Below are 14,216 nucleotides of genomic sequence, written 5' to 3' on the forward strand. Positions count from 1 at the left end.
AATCGGGCTCTTCGCTTATTGTAACCGAACTATCCGATTACTCTCCCTCCCATCGGACCGTCCGATTTGCTTGACGCAGTCATCACAGCCTGGTGAAACATCCTATATCCCCATAACTATGCCATACACTATTACTTACTCCAAATCAAAATTAAAAAAGTGTACAATTCTAAATTCATTATTTTTTAACATATACATAGATGCCAGAGCATTGCCTAACTGGATACTTATTAGAGAAAATACCATTCCCCTCCCCTGCAAGATATATAAATGATACTCCATTCCCATCTATTTATAAAATGTATATTTTCCTCCTTTATAACTTTCAAAAAACTTCCTCTTTAATCCGTTTTAAATTTTTTGTGTTAATTAATATTAACTTTATCCATTTTTCAAGAAAAATAAATTATTTTTTATAAAAATATCCTTTAGCAAAAATTTTATTTTTTATCATTACATTTTGCTTACCAAAATACTCTTTAATAAATTATTTTATAATTTATTTTTTCGTGAAAATAAAGAAAGTTAACATTAGTTAACACTAAAAAATTTAAAATGTATTAAAGATGAGGTTTTTTAAAAGTTATGGAGAAGGAAAATATATGTTTTATAAATAGAGGGGATGGAAGTGTCATTTTATCATCTCACAGGGGAGGGGAGTGGTATTCTCTCTACTTATTATATGGCAAGTGTTATCACAGTTTATATGCCATATCATGAATCAAACTAATTAATCATTGTTCAATTCGCAGGGCGGATGCAACATCGCTCAGCTATAGAGCAGTCACAGCATCCTTATGCAGTACAAGCGTCCTTTCTTACCGTTGATTCGACCAAAAATACCAATGGTTTCATCGAGGATGATGAAGGTTCGCCTCGTTAAATTTTTGTTTCAAGTTAGCATTCAGAGCGAAAAAACTTGACTCGCTTATAACCTATGAGAGCAATGGTGTCTAGGTTAATTGTCCCAAGTAATGTAGTATTTTATATATAACAACTTTGACTTTACACAGTGATAGATGCCTTTGACGACGCCGCCATGGATTCTAACTATGTAGAATATTGTTACACCGACGAACAACAAGGTACACTTATAACCAACACATTACCTAGATAACAAAATTTATATTTAGTATGTTCGCCATGAAATTTATCTTTGTGCTCAATACCATTTTTTACTGCTCTTCCCCTAATAAAATAGCAAAGAATCTACAAAAAGAAAAATAATCAGAATACAAAATAGTAAAAAACCATCACTCAAATTTTTTGTATCACTAATTCATGACTTATGACCAGAACAAAACACACAGAATTACTTAAAATTCAAGTGGAAAGAGAATGAAAGAGCTTGAATTAAAAAAACTAAATTGGTTGAATCTAATAAGAAATCATAACTCAAATTTCACACCATTTAATATTCAAATCTAATTTGCAAAAAAAAAAGTATAAATTTAGAGAGACAGCAGAGCAACTTTTTAGAGGACTCTTTTACCTTTGAGGCATATGGAAAAAATGTAATACCGGTGGAAGAGAATGGAAGAGATCTAGCATTAAGTACGCAATCAATAGAGGACTTATTAGTAACGTAATCAGCGATTAATAGAGAAAACGGAAGTGGTGCTTTTAGAACTCAAATTTTAGACAATTTTAGAATTCCAATTTAAAAAAATATAGCAAAAATTTTAAACGAAACAGAAAAAGAAAGTTTCAAATATATCCTTTCTCTTTAAACAGTACTGAGAGAATGGAAAAGCTAAGAGAAGACACTGCGAGAGAGCTTCCATAGTTGGAAGAACTACTGGAAGAACTACTGGAAGAACCATTGGAAGAGAGTGGAAATAGAGTTGGGGGCGTTGGCTTTATATTGTTTCACGAACCCCATGGTAAAAGAAAGTTTCAAAGATATCCTTTGTCTTTAAATGGTACTGAGAGAATGGAAAACCTAAGGTAAGATAATGGAGGAGAGCTTCCAGAGTTGGAAGAGCTACTGGAAGAACCGTTGGAAGAGAGTGGACATAGAGTTGGAGGCGTTGGCTTCATATTTTTCCCGATACATCAGTTATGATTTGGTTCTGCCGGCTCAGAGACAAACGGATGGGTGAATGATCGAACAGGGTAAGTCATGGAATCTCAACTGAAAAAATCGTGTTTTGGCTTAAAAATAATTTTCATTGCTTTAAATTGAAAAACCTGAAAACGAAAAAATATTATGTTCAATTATGTGCTCCTTTTGATAATATGGTCACTAAAAATAATATTAAAATATTAAACAAAATCATTTTTTTATATTCCCATTATTTTTGTTTATCCAAATTATGATTTTTTCGGTTATCAATTTTTTGGTTCGTCTTCAGGATTTAATTTGCTTTGATTTTATTTTGGAAACCCCTATTAATTATATTTAACCCATGCAATAGCTTTGCCATCAGATCCAAACCATCAGTCATTTGACGCAAACATTGAATCAATTATGGAACAAGGTCCGTACATACATTAAATTTTTATGTGCAATTATAATTAACATATACTATATATATTACGGGATTGGTCATTACATTTTTTAATTGAAAGAACAGAGATTCGGGATGTCGGTGATGCGATCCATTGTTGTATATACTGTAATGCATGCATGCGGGAGGGTGAGAGACTATCAAAAAGCAAGAGGAATAGAGTCCCCAGATTTCGCCTTTGTTGCATGGATGGTAAAGTCGAGCTGCCACTGCTTAACACGGTACCACAAGTTCTACAAGATTTGCACAGTTTGAATGATGACAAAGGGAGATATTTCAAAAAGAATATAAGAAAATTTAACTCCATGTTTGCATTTACATCCATGGCCGGAAAAGTCAATCGGGTTATTAATAATGGCTCAGCACCACCATGTTTTTCAATAAGCGGTCAAAACTATCATTCAATTGGGAGTTTGCTTCCTACCATCGATGAAAGGCTGAGGTTTGCACAATTGTACATATACGACACCGAGAATGAAGTGAACAACAGAATAACTGCTGTAAGGTATTTCTTCTAATTTGTTATTCACAGGAATGGATACTCTAAATTTTTTTCAAAATTGAGGGGTATAGTGTGATATGTCACTATTAATTTTATAAGTAGAACCAAGAAAGAAAGTATTGACGCGTTAGCGATCACACTATACTCCCTCAATTGCTAAAAAAATTGAGAGGATCCATTCCTGTTATTCAGGACCATTTTCAATGTAATTATTAGTGGCACGATTAAAAATTATTTATATTTCCCCATGAAAATGTATAATTTACGGTGTAGTTCATTTGTGTGATTTCAGTTCTGAAACAAAATCCAACATAATTGAGGCGTGGATTGTGTATGAACTGAAAGAGATGTTAGATCTTCACAACCCTCTTGCAAAGAATTTCCGTTTTGCTAGAGATAGGTTCGTTGAGGGTTCTAATCCAGAAATCAGATTGAAGCTAATTAGAAAGCGTGAGAAGGACGGAAGAGTATATAACTTACCAACTGTGTCTGAGGTTGCCATTCTAATTGTAGGTGACACTGATGACTCCATTCTTGAAAGAGATATTATAATAGAATCAACGTCAAACAGATTGCAAAGAATAGATGCTTTACACCCGTTATACTTGGCTCTTCAATACCCCTTATTGTTTCCTTATGGAGAAGATGGTTTTAGATTGGGCATTGAGACATCTATTCGTTACGGGTTTGACCGTACTAAGAAAAGGAAGACCATTAGCATGAGAGAGTTTTTTGCCTACCGACTGCAAATGCGGTTCAATGAGTCACCTATCCTTTTCCAATCAAGGAGGTTATTTCAACAATTCTTGGTTGATGCATATACCATGATAGAGTCTGAACGACTTAGCTTCATTAGGAACAATCAACCAAAATTGAGGGTGGACAAATATAGTGCACTCCATGAGTCATTCATCAGGGGAGAAGCTAATGCTGTGTCAATTGGACAGAGGATAATCCTTCCAAGTAGTTTCACTGGTGGACCCAGGTACATGTTTAACCATTGTAAAGATGCCTTCGCAATATGCAGGTATGCTGGCTACCCAAGTTACTTTATCACCATAACATGCAATCCTGAATGGGATGAGATTAAACGTTTACTGAAAGACACCGGATTAAAAGCAGAGGACAGGCCAGACATAGTTTCACGAATTTTTAACATAAAGCTAAGTGAGTTAATTGCAGACTTCAAGCAAGGAAGGTTCTTCGGGAAAATAACTGGCTGTATGTATATCTTAATTTATGTATATTCATAAATTTATTAAACTCCCATAATTGTGTATTACCATGTCCAGATGTCTGCACAGTGGAATTCCAGAAACGAGGGTTACCACATGCTCATATATTGTTATTCATGCACCCACTGTATAAGCCTAAATCACCCGAGGATATAGACAAGCTCATATCAGTAGAAATCCCCGACAAGCGCAAGAGACCTAGACTCTACGCAGCTGTTGAGAAGTTCATGGTTCATGGTCAGTGTGGAAGATACAACAATACCAGCCCATGCATGTCCAATGGGCGGTGCTCAAAGTTTTTTCCAGAACAATTTAGATCACGAACTGTAATTGATGAAGCCGGGTTCCCCAAATACAGATAGCTAGACAACGGTAGAACAATCATGAAGAAGAACACAGTTCTCGATAATGCATACATAGTTCCGTACAACCCATCTCTATTGCTAAAGTATGCTTGCCACATTAACGTTGAGCATACATGTCAGACATCTGCCATAAAATATTTGTTTAAATACGTTCACAAGGGAAATGATAGAGTCACGGCTTCTTTCTTCCAGAGCAATGACGAAGGACAGCTCGAAAAGGTAATTGATGAGATCAGAAATTACTACGATTGTAGGTACATATCTGCATATGAAGCTGCATGGAGAATATTTGGGTATGAGATACAACTTAAGGAACCATCGGTTGTCAAACTCCCTTTTCACTTACCAAACAAACATCCCGTGGTTTTTAGAGACTATGAGAACATAGTTGATGTCATCGACAGGGCTGACGGCAAGCCAACAAAGATCCTAGCATGGATGCTTGCAAATAGACTATTTGCATCTGGTCGTGCGCTTACCTATAGTCAGTTTCCAACCAAATTCGTTTGGAAAGAAGATATCTCCATGTGGATGCCTAGGAAACAAGGCTTCTCAATTGGCAGATTAACTCATGTCCCACGTGGTAATGGTGAAGACTATTACCTCAGGCTTCTACTTAATATTCAAAAAGGTTGTTTGAGTTTTGTTGACTTGTGGACGGTTGAGGGCGTGGTGTATACTACGTTCAAGGAAGCATGCTATGCATTGGGGCTTCTACAAGATGATAAAGAATTTATTGATGCAATCTTAGAAGCAAGTTCTTGGGCATCTGCAGCTTACATACGCAACCTTTTTGTCGTCCTCTTATTGTCAAACAACATTGGTAGACCTGAAATCGTTTGGCAACAGTGTTATGGTGTGCTATCTGAGGACATCTTATATAATCATAGAAAAAAATTGCATTCTGCAGGTGAGCTTAACACTTATATCTTTGTTGTTTGGTTCCAAATTATCTTTTCGTTAACTTAAATTCACATATCTGACAACTCTATCTTTGTATATCGGTGATAGACTTGCAACTTTCCGAGGACCAAATCATGAATCTCACCCTTTCAAAGATAGAGAAAAAACTCCAGGCTAATGGTAGATCGCTTAAAGAATTCTGTCAAATGCCTTTTCCAAGTATTACCTCTGTAGAGGGGTTAGATGATCGTTTGATCATGGATGAACTGAACTTTGACCGTGGTGTTCTACACGATGAGTTTACTAAAAACTTCACAGAAATGAATGTAGATCAAAGGAAAGCATTCGAAGTGATTATGAAGGCCGTAGATGCGAATGATGGAGGTTTTTTTTTATTTATGGTTATGGAGGTACTGGAAAGACGTATCTTTATAAGACTTTATCAGCAGCAATACGAAGTAGAGGTGAAATTGTTCTAAACGTGGCATCTAGCGGTATTGCTTCTTTGTTGCTTCCAAATGGACAAACAGCACATTCAAGGTTTAAAATACCCCTTGACTTGAACGAAGACTCGGTTTGTTGCATTAAACAAGGCACTTCGTTGTGCAAGCTGGTTTGCAAGGCAAAGCTTATTATATGGGATGAGGCACCCATGCTAAATAAATTGTGCTATGAGGCTCTTGACAAATGCTTGAGGGACATTCTTAGGTTTGAACCTTACTATAACGCAGAACTGCCATTCGGAGGAAAGGTGGTTGTTTTAGGGGGGGACTTTAGGTAGATATTGCCTGTAATACCAATGGGTTCCAGACAAGATATTGTGCAGGCATCCATAAACTCATCCTATTTGTGGCAACACTGTACTGTGTTGAGGCTCACGATGAACATGCGTTTAATTGTTGGCGTAGATACTACCACATTGAAAGACGTTGATGAATTTGCCACGTGGTTGTTGGGGATAGGTGACGGCCTTGCTGGAGATTCAACTGATGGTGAGTCGATTGTGCTTATGCATGATGAAATTGTAATCGATGCATTCGAGAAACTGGTGGACTTCGTTTATCCCAACCTATTGTCTAACATCCAGATAACATCTTTTTTCAAGGACAGATCAATCTTGACCCCAACATTGGAAGTTGTAAATGAGGTTAACGCTTTCATTATGCAACATGTAAACGCTGATGAGAAAACTTATTTGAGCTCTGACACTTTATGTGTGGAAGAAGGAAACATGGAATATGAATTGGATAGGTTATCACAGGATGTCCTTAATGCCATCAATTGCTCTGGTTTACCGCCTCACGAATTGACTCTAAAAGTTGGTGTTCCCGTCATGCTACTGCGTAACATTGATCAGTCGAATGGGTTATGTAACGGAACAAGATTGCAAGTCAGAAGATTGGGTAACCACGTGATCGAATGCATTACACTAACAGGTGACAAGGTAGGTCAAGTGGTTCTAATACCCCGCATGAATATGATTCCCAATAACCAAGCTTTACCTTTCAGATTCTAGCGTAGACAGTTTTCTATTATTGTCTCTTTTGCTATGACGATTAACAAATCACAGGGACAGACACTAAGTATTGTTGGATTATATTTACCGAGACCAGTATTTACACATGGACAACTATATGTAGCATTATCAAGAGTCAAGTCGAAGGCTGGGTTGCAAGTACTTATTCAAAATAGTGGATACATGTTATCAAAATCAACAATAAATGTTGTATATAGAGAAATCTTTCAAAACATATAATTTTTTAAATGTGTTGTATAATATATGTGGTATTTTCAACAATTTAATTCTTCAAATACATACCCGTGCATCGCACGGGGAGCTGCACTAGTTAAAAAAAATTATAGATGCGGAGAATAAAGAATAGGATTAGAGATTGAACAGTAAAGCGTAATACTAAAAACCTGATGATAATGGGTAACGGTGATGCTGACATGGGTTAGACACTTGTACATGTGTTGAGACTTGAGACTCAATTGAGAAACAATTAAATAAGGAACGGGAGAAAAACGGAAGAAAAAGTGAATAAGCCGCCGAATGATATAGAAAATCGTATTCGAATATATAGGAATTAGGAAAAATTATTTACTATTGGAGTATTGGGCTTAAATGGGCTTGTAAGTGAAGTAAATTTTGGAATAAAAAAATTCAAATCTTAACCAATTAAAATAGTTATTATTTTTTTTAAATACATAATTATTTTTTGAAATGAGTTTTTTTTTTTTCTTAAAGCCTCGTGGTCTTTCAAAAATTTTTTTATCCAAGATGGGGGGTATTCACCCTTTTTAAAAAATGCAAAATTGAAAGAATTGTGAAAAATTGTGCAAAAAGAAATCGATGAATGAAGAAAACCATCGTTGGAGAGACTTGTTGTGGAGAGAATTTATGGAGAACTAAGGTTCGAATAGTAGACCTTCATCAGGTATCGAAAGGTGGTGCCCAGCTAGTTTCGACGGCACGTTATTCTTGGGGCATCCTGCTGGAGAGCAGGACGTGTGGCGGTGGTCCGCGGTGGGATATTTTGTGACTATCATTTTTGTTTTTGATCAAGGACTGAGATCATAGGTTGGCCCAGACCCAAGAAATCAAACCCTAAACCTGCTATCCGAACAGAAACTCCACACTTTGACTCGTTTTCCTGCCTCATCCTTTCATTGCTGCCGTTCTTCATGGTAGAGGAGAGAGGCCGTCGTTCTTTGTCCATTTGCCGCTGCTGACGCCGTTATTGTGGCCGCTAACTCCGTTATTGTCACACAGTCAGACTGGCGACGAACTCGGAAGAGGCAACGCCACTGATCCTTAGCAACCATAGTTGGAGTAGTCGCTGTCATCGTCAGGCTGTGAAACCCCTCATGTTGCCTATGACTTTAGTCCATCCAGTTCAAGGTCCAGAAGAAAACAAGTTTTGGGACTAAAAATTACCATATTGCCAACGCGGTAAAAGATCATAAGTTAAAGTGTTACAGCACTTGGTTTAGCACTAATCTTTATCACCGCTTCGATTGATTCATTTAACGCTAAGCTGCACTGCCACACGTCACTTTAGCATTGGCTAGTCAAACACTAGCCACCACATTTATAGCTATCAGAAAACTGGCCTATATACATATTATTACAAAAAAATTAAGTAGATAGATATGATATGATTCCCATACTTTCGAGATAATATATTCCCGTTGTAAGACGCTGCTTTATTTATTTCAATATGAATAAAATAAAAGAAAACATAAGATATATATCTAACAGACACTTGATCAGGACAGGCAAATTACTTTCCCCACCTGTTTCTGTAATTGGTGGCTTAACCCTTTTTTAATTAGGACACGTATATATATCTTCTTCCTTTTACAAAAGCCATAACAACCGTATATAGGCAAAAACATCAACAGTACTGTACATAGACACAGTGGAAGGTTGGGAACGGAGATAAAGGTGGAGACAAGCTCGTTCCCTCAGCTTTGATCCTGTGGTCATCAATGCCTTCCATCTTATCAGAAATTTTCTTTATGGAATTCAAATTTGGTGGAGGTGTTGTGAGAGAAATCCAAAGACAGCTGACGAAGCTGCTTAGTGAGAGCGGGTGACCCACAGTAAAAGACCCCTGCATTACATAAAGCACTCTATCTTTATCTCTTGATAAAAAAACTAGTGTTTTCTTCGTACACGTAAAACTCATATATACTAATTGATGTCGATCGAAAGCATCTCCAAAGTCCAGAGAGAGACCGCTTTATGCTAGTCTTGAATTTAACACTAATGTGTGGCCATCTTTTTGGCAAAATAAAGATAATAATACGACTGTAATTGATAAGCAATTATTGAAGCGTTTTTCACTATGAGTAGTTAAAGAAAGAAATAAGAGGAACGTGAGATGATGAAGTGGACACTCACCAACGCGGGCATGTGGATGGTTCAGCGCAATGCGCTTGTAGACACTGCGCCAATTAGGTTTGGCGAAGTGAGACATGACACGAGTGCCAGAGACAATGTCCACGCCACTCTTTGCATGGTTTATAGACTGTAGCATAGTGATAAGAGCAGATCGAGCGTCACCTTCTTCATAGACGCTAGTGCAGTAGCTGTGGAGCTCAATGGCTCCCCTGTGGTCCTCTTCAGCTGCTTCGTTCATCACCCCTTTAAACCAATCAAAGGAACCCTGTTCCCTGGTAACCCAATAGAAGTATGCTCTCCTTGTTTTGAACTCCTCTAACCTTGCCTTCTTTTGTTGGTTTGTGGCTGATCTAGAACCACCTAATCCACCTTCTCCGTACTCCTCGTCCATCACCTTGAAATTGTTAACTATGTCCTTCAGTATACTTATCATTGGGGTAGCCCCAATTCCCAGCCCCACTAACAGAACCACCTCATACTCCCTGTAGTCTTGCGCTGGCGCTCCATACGGACCATCAACTTGGACTTTTGGGAAAGTACTGCAAATGACATCATAATCAAAATAGAAGATCCATTTTTAGTCAAGTCAGACGCACTGCTACTTTATCACCACACTAATTAATTAAGCTTAAGTAGTTTTCAGTTGGTATCCATATCCACCTAATCTTTTCTTTTTCTTTCCTAAGTCCAGACAACAACCACTCTTTAACTATTTTTATCTGATTATTAATCACAAACATGTGAGAAGATGCGTGGGAATCTCGATTGTTCCAATTATTGTATTCCTAAGTCCAAAAACAAGGCAAGGACAAACAAGTCCCCGCTTTAATTTTTGCCAATTAATTTTAAATCAGTCAACTTTGTTGAGAAATACTTGGATATATGATTTTTAAATGTTATCAATAAAAACTGATTATAAATATTTTTAGAACATATATTAAATATACAGTATAAAATAAGAACTTATACTACAATTATTGGATCTGGTCATCTGGATCACTTAGCTAATGGAATAAATATGTTATGCAGGATCTAAAGCAGCCTGTATATCATTACTTTTTTTAAAAGGAAATAAACTATTGAAGTCTCTAGTTTTAATTCATTAATAACTTTGAGAATTTACATTATTTTTTAATAAAATTTCCGGTATTATTATTATTATTATTGGAAGCCCTTATCACATGGAAAACATTTAAAAATATTATTTGAACATTTTTTTGTGATAATTTTTAAGTGTTTATACATTTTATCCATTGAAATATTGATGCAGTCAGCTCTTAGAAGTCCACTCTGGCCATTGAGGGGTGGCTGGCACGCCTGATAGAATTTAGCAAAGCAATAGACTTAGTTACTTACCATACGAGAAACCAATATTTTGATAGGAACATAAATAAACAAATAAAGATTAATTCACCTTCACGAATTTAGCTTTCAGATTTCCAGTCCAATCACCAATTATTTTAATATGAACGCTTAGGTAATTATCATCCGGGGCGGAGGTTATGGAAAATGGATGCCTGTGAAACCACAAAGGCAATTAATGTTTATTTGTGTTTAAAAGGTGGAACAGAATAAAAAGATATACAAAGCTTAAGATTCAGTCAATAGAATCTATTTGAATTAATGCATACCATTCAAATGGAGAGACAGCAGCGCAATTGACGAACATGTATTGTCCACTCTTGTAGCTAAACCCTGGAGGCTTTGACATATGCAGTGATAACACATTGCCGGGATAAACAGCCACCTTCAATATTTTCACAGATTCTGTGCTCGATCTTAGTGCTCTAATCAGTCTTTCCAATGCATAAATGATGATAGGAACAGCCAAATACATCCAAGTCTACACAACACAATGATGCCTATTACTTGTCGCTCATCTCTTACTAAATAGACATGAAGGGGTTAACTGAAGAAGGGGCTTACCGTTTTCTTGTACCATTTGTGGGTCAAGTAAAGTTTGATTCCATGCACAACCAATAGGACATAGACGATTACGAAGAGGTGATGGGAGTACCAGAAGGCATTGAAACCTGTGAGTTTCTGTAGATGTTTGGGTAGTTTGGCCCGGCCTCTTCTGAATCTGGGGTTGGCCAATGTAAAGGCTATTGCCATTAGCAGAACCATTACAATCCCTGTTACTCCTTCCCATGATGTAACATAGTACAAATAGTTTGATGGTTTGTCTCCAAAAAAAGGTTTCATGAGCTCGTACTTTTCAGGGCTTGCATGAAGAAGGCGAGGAAAATCACAAGTAAGATGATATACAGCATGTACCGCAACACCAATTGCTATTGCCACAGCTATCACCTGCACAGACCACAAAGTTTATGATATAACCCAACTAAACAATAAGTTATGCTTCGCATTTACCTTGTGGAAGTTGAGATTGTCATCAAAAGGAACCGCAACGCCTAGCTTGGTTCTGTTCCTGAGCCAGGTGATGGTGTTTCGGCAAACAGGTAACAGAATAAGAGCCATGTTCAATTTAAGTGTCTCAGCTGCACCTTTTGCCATGCATACACAGTGGCCCATCACCTCATACGCTGCTCTATTCCGATACTGCACAAATTTATAAGCAAAGAGACCTAACATGACGCAAATCCATAGCACCAAAACCCATACTCTCTGCCAATTGTCCTGCAAGAAGTACTTGGTATCTCTGTACCATCTTCTAATAGGATTGTTCATAAAAGTAGGTGTAAGCTTTTGGCTTAGCATTTGGCTCAGGTACTTGCTGTCTCCTCTTGTAGTTTGATCTGGTCCGTGTAATAACAGTGTCTCCAAGTTGTCTATCTGTTTTTCGCAGCGAAAATTGTCATAGGCCTAGATGAGAATCAAATGATATCGAATGGAGTTGTTTTCAGATTTACCATTATATATCCAGCGTCATCCGGGTCTAGTTCTTCCATTATCAAAGCTGCATATTCTTCTGCTTGCTTTTGTATGTTTGTGAGGTTGTTTGCTGTGGCGCTTAGACATATGATCTGAGACCATAATTATTAGCATTCGGTCAAGTAGTCTATGTGAACCTCAAACCCTGGATCAGTTAGTGAAGTAAGGCCATACCTCTTTAATTTCTTCCTCAGTGATCCTGCCATCTGCATCTTTATCAACCCTGCATTCCAAAAATTAAGGTTCTTGATGTTCCAATGTTCATATTGACCAATGACCAAGACTGGAAGATAAATAAATAAGTTACATGTCAAAGAATGTTCTGAGCCTATTATCAAAGCTCTGATCTGAAATACGGTCCCAGAAATCCCTCAACTGGAGCTTGTTAATGGAATCACCCTGAATACCCCTCTGGCGGGCAAGAGTATCGAAAAGCTTCTCTGCATACGCCTTAGACTGCTCGTTCATTCCTGTAGCCAGATTCAAGAATGTGCTTAGCAATTACTTTTCTCTTTGACTGTGTATGATTTGAAAAGCAAGATAACAGAAGAGCAATACCTATGCATTTTCCAAAGAGAGAACGGGGAAGATTTCCATCAGTGGCAGCAGTAAGCTTGTCAAACCTGTTCTGAACCTCATCCCAACCTGCACCACCATCAGTTTTGCTGATAAACTTGAGCCCAGAAAGAGCATGAGCCACAGTGGACTTGGTCCTGTCGAATTTCTTTGAAGGCGATGGCTTTGAAAATGAAGCCAAACGCTTCAGCTGCTTCATACGGTTGGTTGCATTTTGCACAACAGATGCACCAAACGAGGCTTTCTTCTCCAGCTTCCTACCAATCAAACCTGATTTCTCATCTTCTACCAATTCATCAACAGTTTTAACGCTGCGTAAGGCAACTGAGCCACCTTGAATATCCATTGTCACCTCAACCAGGTTTCTTTCATCCTGGGATTTTTGTCCCCTTTGAGTTTCAGCACCAATGAGTTCTATATCAGATTCACGGTGGTGAAGATCTGCTGAATCTGCACCCTCCTTGGCCATTTTGTTTGAAGCTTATCTCTCCTCTTTGGTATTGGTAATGTCAAGAACTGAAACAACACTTTGAGGTCTCTCTTTTCAAACTCATTTTTTTTTTTGGCCCTCTCTCCTATTATTAGAGGCTTGGTGCTTGCTCTCTATTATACGTATATATGTTGCATTATTTTGCTGTTGTAGGGAAGATAGTGTAGCATATTTGTAGTAGAGACAAGACACCCCATATTGGAACTAAGAAAGTTAAAGGTGAAAATGACAGTTTTTTCATGAATGATGAATGTGCTGTTCATTTCTTTAATAGATAGCGGTGAAATTTGAAAACAGGTGATGTCAATGTAGATTGCTCAATTATAAATCTTCCCTCACTTTTATATACTTTTGCGTTTAGATTTCTTTTTTATTATGACTTTATAAATATCTGATTTGAAACTTTTGTATCATGAAGATAGGTTAAGAAATAAGATTGTACTTGTATATTTTTTAATTATTTTAATCACCAATAACAAGATTTTATTCTTTTTTTTTTATTTATTATTCTTAAATTCTTACAAATTTATATTCAAGTTCAACTATATATAGTAGTAGGATGTATCTATAGAGAAAAAAAAATTGTAAGTGCTAAACCAATTAAAGTTGGAGTAATAAATAATTTTTTAATCAATAAATAATTAATAGTCTTATTTTTGTTTTTTAACAAAAAAAATATATACAATGGAAGTAGACGGGACATTTCTATATACAAGTATGCTACACATACAAATTTTTTGTCTTACAAGTTTTACAGGTTGGCACAAACCCAACAAAACACACGCGCATTACACTCCCACATTTAAGAGTAAATACACGCACGTTACTCAACC

General features: G+C 37.0%; 2 protein-coding genes and 1 pseudogene across 2 annotated transcripts; 2 read left to right on the top strand and 1 right to left on the bottom strand.

The window, feature by feature from the left end:
- Positions 4,631–6,661, top strand: LOC107633545. Its single transcript, XM_021117387.1, has 4 exons — positions 4,631–5,522; positions 5,624–5,899; positions 6,424–6,507; positions 6,603–6,661. The coding sequence occupies exons 1-4, from the start codon at positions 4,631–4,633 to the stop codon at positions 6,659–6,661; spliced, it is 1,311 nt and encodes a 436-aa protein (XP_020973046.1).
- LOC110269789 lies at positions 6,654–7,324 on the top strand (annotated as a pseudogene).
- Positions 8,675–13,533, bottom strand: LOC107630892 (respiratory burst oxidase homolog protein C). The gene is made up of 11 exons (XM_016334172.2): positions 12,876–13,533; positions 12,625–12,787; positions 12,492–12,540; positions 12,296–12,409; positions 11,796–12,218; positions 11,349–11,732; positions 11,054–11,265; positions 10,837–10,939; positions 10,666–10,739; positions 9,423–9,961; positions 8,675–9,132 (listed from the first exon to the last, which is right to left on the bottom strand). Exons 1-11 carry the CDS (start codon positions 13,360–13,362, stop codon positions 9,023–9,025), a joined length of 2,658 nt encoding a protein of 885 aa, XP_016189658.1. The 5' UTR covers positions 13,363–13,533; the 3' UTR covers positions 8,675–9,022.

Source organism: Arachis ipaensis, chromosome B03, assembly GCF_000816755.2.
Source record: "Arachis ipaensis cultivar K30076 chromosome B03, Araip1.1, whole genome shotgun sequence".
In the NCBI taxonomy this organism is placed as follows: Eukaryota; Viridiplantae; Streptophyta; class Magnoliopsida; order Fabales; family Fabaceae; genus Arachis; species Arachis ipaensis.

Bases quoted from the DNA above. Each gene is read 5' to 3' on its own strand.
- LOC107633545 (XM_021117387.1), top strand. From the start codon at position 4,631: ATGAAGAAGAACACAGTTCTCGATAATGCATACATAGTTCCGTACAAC. The intron at 5,523-5,623 runs GTGAGCTTAACA...TATCGGTGATAG, and splicing joins AAAAAAATTGCATTCTGCAG to ACTTGCAACTTTCCGAGGAC. The intron at 5,900-6,423 runs GTTTTTTTTTAT...TTGTTGGCGTAG, and splicing joins CGTAGATGCGAATGATGGAG to ATACTACCACATTGAAAGAC.
- LOC107630892 (XM_016334172.2), bottom strand. From the start codon at position 13,362: ATGGCCAAGGAGGGTGCAGATTCAGCAGATCTTCACCACCGTGAATCT. The intron at 12,219-12,295 runs GTAAATCTGAAA...TGCGAAAAACAG, and splicing joins ATGACGCTGGATATATAATG to ATAGACAACTTGGAGACACT. The intron at 11,266-11,348 runs GTAAGCCCCTTC...TGTGTTGTGTAG, and splicing joins ACAAATGGTACAAGAAAACG to ACTTGGATGTATTTGGCTGT.